This window comes from Lethenteron reissneri, chromosome 16 (genome assembly GCF_015708825.2).
Source record: "Lethenteron reissneri isolate LAM-NWPU_2019-01 chromosome 16, ASM1570882v1, whole genome shotgun sequence".
Lineage (NCBI taxonomy): Eukaryota > Metazoa > Chordata > Hyperoartia > Petromyzontiformes > Petromyzontidae > Lethenteron > Lethenteron reissneri.
This window is the reverse complement of record NC_083794.1, coordinates 1,115,413-1,126,657: the sequence shown is the minus strand read 5'-3', so window position 1 is coordinate 1,126,657 and position 11,245 is coordinate 1,115,413. Positions and strand designations below refer to the sequence as shown.

The following is an 11,245-nucleotide window of genomic DNA, read 5'->3' as shown; positions in this document are numbered from 1 at the left end:
AGAAACAAAAGCAATATATGGGTTAAAGAGAGCAATCGAGAACTGTGATCTTCTCGTGCCCTATCTCCGAAACTGACGGAGACGCTTGCAGGAAAGGGTCATGTGTCCATTGAAACTGCATCTTTCAGTTAATTGGTGCCCTAAGAAATTCACACAAACACTGCTTGAAAATACAACGCATGTGAGGGCACCGTTCCCATCGTTGTGGAAGCCTCTGTGTGTATGTAGACGCCACCGGGCATTGCGTGCCCCGCTCGGGCGCGTCCTGGTGTGCAAGTGCCTCCCTGTGCCATCCCCACGGGGCCCTCCCGGTGTAGAGGAGTGGAGGCGGCCGTGCGGGAGAGTGCCTTCTTCAAATCACCTTTGGTCAAAAAATAAAATAAACTGAACTTTGACCAAAAAAAACGAATCGGGTATTTTTAATCCAAATATAACGTCCTTAAACGGGTTTCCCGGTTGGAAACTTCGTCACGTTTCCCGTGGGTCGTGAAAACTGAAATTTCTCCAAAGGTGCTGTCGTGGCAAATTACTTACACATCCAACCGAGTTGCATTCTTCATTATCATAAATATGGGCTTGTGTCTCTACTGGGCTACTACAAAGTTCGTTGCTCAACACAAAGGGGGACCCTGCTTGTTTAGCTATGCAATTGGAGTAATTGTTTAACTGATGTTAATTCGACGTAATGTGCAGAGTGCCTGTTTGTTGTTGCTCGGGTGCTTTATGAAACAGGATCAAAGGGTTGCTTTAAAATGTCGAGGCGGTTAAGGGAAATTGTGGCTTGTTCTGTGTGAAGTCTTGCAGATTTTTAAACGGTCATTTTGTGCAAGTCTCGGGTTAAAGTGCCCCACATCAGAACAAATTACACTTGTAATAATCATCATCATACTTTCATTTTATATAGCGTCATTCATGTCAATTGCATCCCATAACGCTGTACAGTAATTATACATGAAGACCAATACCTAGATACAGCTGCTTCCAAGCAATAAAAACCCTACTGCAATCAACATTTAATAATAAAGCTAATAAAGAAATGGCATCAAAACAAAAGGCACAAACGATACAAAAAAGTGATCACAACAGAGAAATGAGTCCATTAGGCCACATCCCAGATCACAATCCCAACCATTCCGACTTGAACCCATAGTCGGATGCACACACAGGGTCTTGTTTCGATACATTTACGTGGCATTGTGGCTGACATTTCACTCTTTTTCTCAAGTCCCATTTAAAAGAAAAACCAACGACATTGAGGTGATGATGCCATGAGTGCAGTAGAAACATGTGAAGGTGCCATTTTCAAGCCTAAAGAGCTCTTTTTGGTCCATCTTTTTCTCGGTGTGTAAATAAATAAGTGAAACACATTTTAGGCAGAGTTTTCGGCGGGTTTGAGTGTATACACGCACACGTGGAAGCGCTACTGTGGTGTTGCGTACGTCCTCACGTTGGTGCGTGTGCGCTGCTCCTCGACAGTACGAAGTCCTCGCACAGATCAATGTGTGTGTGTGGCAGCGTCCTGCTGAGTGTACCATTGCCGTACGATCGCTTCGCGTGTAATTTTTGCCGCAAATCTACTGTCCTGTCCATCATACCCAAAGTGTTCGAACATGTTTGGGACTGCCAATGGGATTATTAATCATGTGGTGTGGAAATGGTGATTGTATCTCTCGGCTAAAATATGTTTTAGTTTTAAATACGGCACAGTACAGGCGTCCCTCGCATAACGCGCGACATGTGTTCCTGAAAAGCAGCGCGTAAGTCGAATCGCGCTGCATGGAACCTATTTTCCCATAGACATTGTACATTACCGAAGAAAAATGTAGTATTTAATTTACTTAGTTTAGCCCTGGATTCACAAAATACACTTATATTAAATACTTAATGATAATAGTTTTATTCACATAAAAATATATTTAATGAGTTTAATCACAAAAAAGTATAAATAATATTAAAAAGATGACTACTTACAAAGACTACGTAATACGATCACCTTCAGGGCTTATTCAATTCAGATCCAAGATGGCTACGCCCGGCCCGTGACACTGGGGGCTGCCATGATGCGTTGACGCCATCAGATTGAGATTCTAGTTGGTTAACCTGACACGTTTTTTTACTTTTAATGTTTATAATTGAAGATATACTTAAACATTTCATTTAACAATTCTTTAGGTTTTTTCTTGAGTGCGTAACTGTGAAACGCGTCGCGTAAGTGTGAATTGTGTCACCAAAAGATGCATCGCGTAACTGCAAATTCATGCTATTGGGGGGCCGAGGGACACCTGCGTAGATACAGGCTTAGATACACAGGCATGGCTGTGCATAAGCAGGCATCGCTGTGTAGAAGCAGGCATGGCTGTGTAGAAACAGGCATCGCTGTGTAGAAGCAGGCATCGCTGTGTAGAAGCAGGCATGGCTGTGTAGAAGCAGGCATGGCTGTGTAGAAACAGGCATCGCTGTGTAGAAACAGGCATCGCTGTGTAGAAGCAGGCATCGCTGTGTAGAAGCAGGCATGGCTGTGTAGAAACAGGCATCGCTGTGTAGAAACAGGCATCGCTGTGTAGAAGCAGGCATCGCTGTGTAGAAGCAGGCATCGCTGTGTAGAAGCAGGCATGGCTGTGTAGAAGCAGGCATGGCTGTGTAGAAGCAGGCATGGCTGTGTAGAAACAGGCATCGCTGTGTAGAAACAGGCATCGCTGTGTAGAAGCAGGCATCGCTGTGTAGAAGCAGGCATCGCTGTGTAGAAGCAGGCATCATGGAGGCATTTACAGTGGATTGCGCTGGGAATGATAACGCAATGCAATCCGTGCAGATGAAGGGATCCGAGCCAAATTTGCAACGGTAACTTAAACAAATAAATGCACGTAATTGTAATATACAATATGCAGCTAAAATATTTTAATTGAGTAAGGGTCCGGATTTTATTGACAAAAATCGTCGGTTGATGTTTAATTTTTTACCTTTTAAAGCGGTAATTTGAACCTTAAGGCGGTACCCCGAGGTACCATAGTACCGCGGCTCTCGCACAATGTCCGTGATGCAGTCACTTTTGGTCTGTTGATGGTCGACGATGCGGCAATCGACTCATCTCGACGAGCTGTACACGATGCACTATTCAAAGTTAAAATTTTCGATAACGGATTTTTTATGCTAATGTTTGGCGTTTCGACATCACGGAGTGGCACTGATTTCGGATTGATTGGTACCCCATTCGCGAAGTTAACTACACCCCTGGAAAAAATAGTGTCCAGAAATAAAATATTTAATTGCCTCGGCCATTTAGTCTTATTTAGTACCCCGAGGTACCGCCATAAGGATCAGTTGTGTGGTGGGGCATCGTCCACCTTTCTCCTCCGTGACCTTTCCGTGAGTTATAGAGTTCCCCACCCCCAACGCCCTTCCGCTCCGTCAATTTATTTTTAAACAAAACAGACCCTGTCATGATCGTCGCCTTAATTGAGAGCGATCGTATTATTATTCAGGCTGCTGGCCACGCGAGCTGGTGGCACTCATTATGCGCTGGCTTAGAACCAGCGATGGAGATGAGGCATGGGAAGTAAACATTCGGTATTCTAGAGGGAACCAGGACTCTGCATCAGCTTCACATATTTAAGGAGGATCTGAGAGGTGACCCATGAAACATTGCATTTGATATTGAGTTAATTTTTAAATGAGATGTCTGGTCATATGTATGTATGTTGAACTTCTTCTGCACCGTATGTAGCGAACCACGCTAATCGGAGGTGCGGTGGAAGGACAACGAACTAAGCACAAAAAGCCGCTTTAAAGAAATGACTTTTCAATCTGAAAGTGCGCGATCCAGTGACCGTCTTTATTTGTCAGGATATTAGCAAGTGCTCTGGATACTGGCTGCAATTCCCAAGCTCACGTGGCAGTAGATTTTAATTTTGGCTGACCATCGAACAAAGACGGTCACCGCAACGCGCGCCTTCGGATGCGCTTGTGGCCGTCTGGAACGCTCTTCCTTCCGATATTCGGAAGCCACTGGAACTATGCGCTTAAATCATCGAGATTGAAAACTAATTTCTTTAGAACTGCTTTTAGTGTTTAGTTTGTTGTCCTTTTCCCCGCACCTCTGATTAGCACGGTCGTCTACGTACGGCACGAAAGACGTTCAACATGCACACATGCAATACATACATTATCAATCGTGATCATCTTCGTCAGAGGCTTCGATTTAAGAGCGAGATCCGCCTGGCTCCCCGTGCCGACCACATCCTGCCCAGGGCCAGCGGCAGCCTCTGCCCATGAGCGCTTGTCTCTGCCCCAGAAAAAAAGAGAATGCAGAGTTTAAGTTTGATTGCAGCAGCCGTTTATGTGTAAATGATTGACCGCAATGTTGGCTGAGGTTACAATGCACACGGGGTGTGTGTGTGTGCGCTGTAAATGTGCCGTCTGTCTCAATATGGGGTTTTTTTTTTTAAGCAGCTGTGGTTTTGTGTTTGGGTGTCTTCTGCACACATGACGGTTCAGCAATTGTGTTCTCTTACGTAGCGTGAGATGCTTTAACGCCACGTATCAAAGGTAAAGTGAGTCACATTATTCATGTTGAATGCGGAAGCACCTTCTCAATGGGGGTATAACCACAATGAAATGGCGTGGTTGTGTGTTTGAGGCTAGAATATTAGAATCCAATTAATGACGGAGCCTCTGCACCTGGTGTCAGCGCGAGGGGCTAGCCCCTCCCGCATCTCGTTTCTGTGCCCGGGAGTGCGCTGGGGCAATTGAATAATAATAGGGGCTGCACTTTCAAGTTCTCAGCTTATCTTGTTTCACCAGATGACCTGGGGCATTAGTCTGTCAATAGGGGGCGATGAATGCCACCTATAATTCCAAATCGAGTTATTCTCTGGGTAATTATTTGTAAAATACAAATTTGGACTCTGACGCTGGCACACAACAATGTGCCGTTCCCGTTCTGCTGTAATGTGTGCAGATGCCTGCGCTAATGAAGGCGATAGTGGCCACGTCAAATAACGATTTGATTGACAACGGCCACTGAAAGCGGACGACGTGTGCGGTATTATTACGACGGCTCTTCCACCCGCGGTAATAACCCAGGGCGGCCGCTGCCCTCCAACCTCCGTGAAGCGCGCTCGCCGCTTATCGCGGAGCCGCCGCCGGGCCGCGTGGCCACTCGGGCACCAGTGGATGTTGGGGGGGGGCGGGGGACGTGAGCGCGCGGTGACGCCTGATTGGCAATGCACACCGCCGCTCTTTAACCCTCGCACTCTGTAGTGTTTGTACGTGTGCGACGTGTCGAACTTCTTTCGCAGCGAACGTAGCCAACCGTGCTAATCGAAGGGCTGCTCTGCTCGCACAAATGATAAATTATTCTAAACTTTATCCCAAGCTGTGTTAATATTTTACAATTTATCTGCAGTAGGAATTCTAAATTATTCTAAACTTCACCCCAAGCTATGTTAATATTTTACAATTTATCCGCTGCATAAATTATTAATTATTCTATACGTTGTCCCAAGCTACGTACATAATCTATACTTTATCCCAAGCTACGTTGAGACGTGAATTTAAAATGAGTCGGATGAATACAGCATAATTATAGATATATGCTCCCACGATATAATTAAATGCCAATTATCACTCTTACTCTCACTGAGAATAGCTTGCGTTTCATCTCGTGTGCCGCAATGAGCGGCGAGCACGCCGGATTGCAGATTTTGAGCAGAGCCGTTATAAATTGTTGATAACCACGGTCGCAGAGGAGCGAGACAAAAAAAAAGCGGTGATGAATCAGGCAGGGCCTATTTATAGGTGGAAACAAACCACCCAGGGGGGGGCTCTCTTCTTTTTGGTGTTCTCATGAAAATAAACGCGGATAAAATCGCGGTGCTCGGCGATGAGGGCCCCTCGCGGGGTCGCTCGGCACTCGATCACACACGGACTTTGAAGCCGCCCTCCGCCACGCGGCGTTCTCGCTGAGCTGCAGAGCCGTCCTTGTTATCCGCAGGTGTTTTTTTTTATTATCAATGAAGGTAGCCGACAGGTGGTCAACAAGCCGCCGCCGACGGCCTTTTGAAGAGCCCGGCTCCGAGGCTGTGTTGCTACAAAGCGAAGAAGATTAGCGCTTTATAATTGGCGTCATTTACTGATGCGAGGCTCGGGTGTTCGGGCAGCGATGCGTGCCGAGCGGCGAACGGTGTGGCACTCGCCGCCTGTGGCTGGCAAAGCGATCGCGAGATGCCGCGGGATCCGCGTTGACGACGTTGGGTCGGCGTTTCCCCCGCGCGGAGTTTCAAACGGCGAACGTCGCCGAAGGGGCGCTGCCCGGCCTGATCGGGGTGACCTTGAGTGGTGGAGGAGGCCGGAGGCGGCGGAAGCGAAGGCGGCGTGTGTGGGCACTGCACATTCCACGCAGCCGTGGACTTAGACCCACAGCTGTGAAAGAGGGTGGCCATGTTTCGGGTACAGATTACACATTAACTTTATTGCCCTTTAAACCAAAAGGACATAAAACCTTAGGAGGAAACGCCTCTTCCCCCCCCCCCCCCCACATCGTGCACCACGGTGGCAAAATGTTAACTACCTCGCCTGGTATACAGGAGGTCGTTGGTTCGCCTCTGAATTTGGAGTTTGCGTGTTCTCCTTACTGTGGTTGCGTGGATTTTTCTCCGCCTCCAGTTTTTCCCTCCAGACTTATAAAACATGCTTTTCGAGTATTTGGCTGCTATACATTTCCATGTGATCAGCCACTTCGTTTGAGCTAGCATTTGTGTCTAGGTCACTTCTGAAAATGAGCTATACGGTCAGTGGGCCTCAACTGGTAAAATAACAAAAATAGTTGAGAATGTTCGAACCCGCTCTGGGGTGCTGTGCACGGGCGAGGCATTGCGAGCATTCGCGTCTTCAAGGAAGGTTGCTTTGCAGTCGATTTAAACACGGGAACGGTCGTTGCAGGGGTTCCCAACTGGAGACCCCGGGGGTGCGGGGCTGGGGGGGGGGTGCTGCGGATGGGCGCGCGCACGGGCTCGTTGATCCCCGCGTTTGTGTGGTCGACCGCGGCTGCCACGGCCAGCCTCTGGTGGGGTTGGGTGGCTTGTTTGGTGACGAGAAAAAAATTCGCCATGACATTCGCTCGGGACCTTAACGACAGAGGAGAGCGGCGACTTGGCCCCGGGCGTATTGTTGTCCGGCCGTTTTGGGTCAAAGTAAAACAGGAAGGGGGAGGGGGGGCCGTCACCTGGCCAGGTGCGGCATGTGTCTGGCCTAACGGGGCTTGCCCGCTGCGCGTGGAAGAGGCCCCTTTGTGTGGTGCTGCCGTCCGTCTGGGTGCGCGGGGGGACTCTGCCCAAGCCTGGGTCAGTGTGCTGCTCCCATTCGCTTCGCCTTTGTTAGCCTAAATGTGCCTCATAAATGTAGGGTGTCTAAACGGTGCCAATAGAAAGCCATGGAAACGCTAAATGTTCTCGCTCCCGCCTGGGCGGTGCGTGGCGGCGCTGGCAGTTTTTGTGTCTGTGTCGTCGTCACCCGTCTTTGGAAAAAACGAATCGTGGCACCAGAATTTCCTGATTATTTTTTTGTTCCCCAGGCTTCTCGGTTTCACCTGGGATTATTCCGCTGCTGAAGAGGGGGGGGGGGGGGGTCATGGCTGTAGTGCTCTATAGAGTGTGGGTGGGGGAACGGTTAACGTGGTGGTTGAGAGGAATGTCACCGACTGTTGGTTTAAGGGAACTCGGCCTTCGCTTATTATTCCAACTGTATTTGAGTGTAGACTTGTAGAGTCGCTTATTAAGTTCAGTTGTCCGCTTGGGTTGCTCATTTTTTACTGTGCAGATCTGCCGGAAATCTAATGTTTGCTTTATGAATTGTGTGGCCCTGGTGCTCTGGTTTATTGGCTGGAACGGCTCGTGAAGTAAAGCAACGGGAGGGTCAGCTCTCCCTATCGCTCGTCTCTCGGCACCACCGAGTGAGACACCGCGAGTGTTGCCCTGTTGATGGACTGTTCCCCACGAGAGTCACGTGGAAGTTTCCGCTTTGGCCGAATGCCGTTGGGCCATCGGGGCCCACGGACGCGTTTTATTGCTGGTGCTGCCCGTGCCCCTGCTGGGCGCGGTGGTGGCCCACAGTTGGTGTCCTTGTTTGCTCGGCTTCCCCCCCCCACTGCCTACAGAGAGACGCAGCCTCCCACGCCCCTCAACAGTCTTCACAGGGCTCCCCCCCCCCCCCCCCCTCTTATCACCGCCAATAAAAGCGATGCTCACAGTTCACACTCGCGCTCTTTTGATCCGGCCGGATGTTTTTCACAATTTTTGCTTGCACTTAGTTCTGACCTCCTTTTAATAAAAGTAACGCTTGCATGGTCCGGAGCGATCTCTTTTTAAATCCTTTATATTAAGTTCACTTGCTTGCTTGCGCGCTTACGACCGTGCAAATCTTTCGGTCGTTTTTTAACCCACTTCCCGTGATCCAATCGAGCTGACATTTTGCACACAGACTCGTTGTGCGTGACAATTTATTTTCGTGAAAAATTTTTCCAAAATTTTCCACTTTATAGGAAAAAAAAAATTCATATTTTATTTAAAATTCCAATGTGATAAAAATGAAACTCTTACTCAAGAAAAACAGAAATGAATAATAAAATAAAACCGATGCCACGCATATAAAGGATTTATAGTGAAAAACTTTGTTTTTACGGGTTAATTTTTTTAACGAAGTTTGTTGAACTCAAAAAATGTCACACGTCCGCCAAAAGTTCACGGGGAAGCGCCAAATGCGAGGGCAGTGCTTTGTCGGTGGTAAGGCCGCCATGAGAGAGTTGTGATGGGGACTAGGGCGTGGAAAGGTTTGAAAAGTGGTCGTTGAGAATAATCTCAGCTGGTTCAAGATGAGCAAGAATGAGAATGTTCTATCCCTGGAGCACACAACTAATACAGGCCAGGAGAGTAAACGTCTGTGTACTATCCATGTTGCTGGGCAGAGGGCTCCAGAAATGCATTGGTAACATCAAGTGGAATGACCTTTCGACAGAACGAGGCTTTGCAAGACTGAGAGCAAATTGGAGACCCATAGCTTACACACCGCTGTGAAAGAGATGTAAACACGCGGCTAGATCTCTTATTAAGGTGCGTCGAGGGGTCGCATACCATGCTCTTTGGAGCGGACGGGAAGAGGGGTTCAGGAGGTGTTCAAACACAAAAATAGATACCTTGTTGCAAGGCACCAAGTCTGCATTAACCACACACGCTTCTGGCAAAACATGCAATCAAACAGGCTCTGATAATCTATGCATTGTCATTGAAGCTGATTGGCCTGCACCAGAGACGATGCAAGGTTCGGGACACTTATAGCTCGAGTCGAGCAGCCATATCTGTGGGACCTTTTTCGGTTCAGTCTGCCTCCCACTGCACGGGATTGCCCACACACAGGACGCTCGCATATTTAGCGAGCGGTTGGTGGGATTCTGCATGGATGCGCCGCCACGCGTGCCTGCGTGCCCACGATGGTGATTCATTCCAGTTCCCCAGCCGACTTGGACCAAGAACAGACGAAGTCCCATAGGATTGCCATGTAACACCCCCCCCCCCCCTCCACCTAGACCTGATTGAGCGATGCCTCAAGTGAACGCGCTGTTGGTAGCCGCCATCAGAGACCGCCCCACATTTGCCCTAGGCCGCTGCTCCGGAGCGCGCCGACAGAACGATGAGCCCCGCTCGCTCGGCGTTGCTGCTATTCGTCGCGCCGAGTGGAAACGCAACGTTCCAGCCCAAATCTTCTCCCCAACCCAGGTCGCCGCCATAGAGCTGCGCTGCGGTGGCTGGGAGATGTTGACTACCTCGCCTGGTATACAGGAGGTCGTGGGTGTGATCCCAGGGTGGGGAGATGTTGACTACCTCGCCTGGTATACAGGAGGTCGTGGGTGTGATCCCAGGGTGGGGAGATGTTGACTACCTCGCCTGGTATACAGGAGGTCGTGGGTGTGATCCCAGGGTGGGGAGATGTTGACTACCTCGCCTGGTATACAGGAGGTCGTGGGTGTGATCCCAGGGTGGGGAGATGTTGACTACCTCGCCTGGTATACAGGAGGTCGTGGGTGTGATCCCGACCCTGGCGCCTGCTGTATATTTGGAGTTTGCGTGTTCTCCCGTGTTGCGCGTGGATTGTTCTCTGGGTCTTCCAGTTTTTCTCCTCCACATTTAGAAACCTGAATTTTAAGTATTTGGCTGCGATTCTTTTCCACGTGATAAGCCACTCCATTGGGCTATCATGTGTGGGCAGGTCGCTTCTGATGAAGTGCTACATAGCTCAGTGGGGCCTCACCTGGTAAAATAAACTAGTTAAATAGACAGCATCTCGGTTACATGGCGCGTGTTTGTGCTCACCGGCGCGCGAGCCTCACCCGTGCGCACGCGGGGGGCCGCGTGAGCCTCGCGGTCGTCATGGCGATGACACGGCGGCGACGGTGGCGGTTTTGGTCGAGCGTGACCTCGCTTTGACATCGGCGCCTCCTCTACCCGGGCGGATGGACACAACCACGCACGTCGATACACGAGTAGGAAATCGTCACCGTCCTCCCTGATTGGCCTTGTCATGTAGAAATCCACCTCGCGCCTGCTGAACAAGCTTATCTTAGCGCTCCATCTCCTCAACGGACGTAACAGAATGACAACTCCAATTCCTTGCCTGCCGCTCCGGCATTATTCTTTACCACGGGCCATCGTCCATATACGCCGTGACGCGACCTGCCCAGACCCGCTCGTTTCGATGATGTCATGAACCTGCGTCTCTCCGCTAATCTATGGGTTCCTCTTTCTCTCTGTGGAATTTCAAACACGCTTCTGCCCGTGCTTTTGTGTGCGCTCATCAGTTTTCATTCAACTCGTTCTGTGTCTCCGAACTGTGCGTCACGGCAGGCACAGTGCGTACAGGTGACAACATTTCCTCCGTAGGACGCGCGCCGTGGTACAGAGTGCCGGTGGCCACGGTGGGAGAGGACGACCGCCAGACGCCAAGAGCCCAAGGGCACAGGCGGGGAAATTTGGGAACTAGTTTGGCGGCATAGGTTGCTGCGTTGGGTCTGACCCTGAGCAAGGAGAGAAACATTCTGTCGGGAGCGTGGGTGGGTGGGTGGGTGGGCGGTGTTGTTTCTTTGGCCTGGTAACGATTTCAAATAACATTACATCGACTCCTGGAATGCACAGCAAGGTTTACTTGGTGGTGGTGCACACTTGGGTCAAAGGGTGAGGGGGGAGCGTACGCCGCCTCC

At 49.7% G+C, this 11,245-nt stretch overlaps 1 protein-coding gene across 1 annotated transcript in view; it reads left to right on the top strand.

Annotated features, from left to right (window-relative positions):
- Positions 1-10,449: 10,449 nt before the first annotated feature.
- Positions 10,450-11,245, top strand: part of LOC133342842 (protocadherin Fat 1-like) — a 98,107-nt gene continuing 97,311 nt past the window's right edge. Inside the window, 1 exon segment of the mRNA XM_061552162.1 lies at positions 10,450-10,531. Coding sequence (XP_061408146.1) covers positions 10,502-10,531 — 30 coding nt within the window. The 5' untranslated portion in view covers positions 10,450-10,501.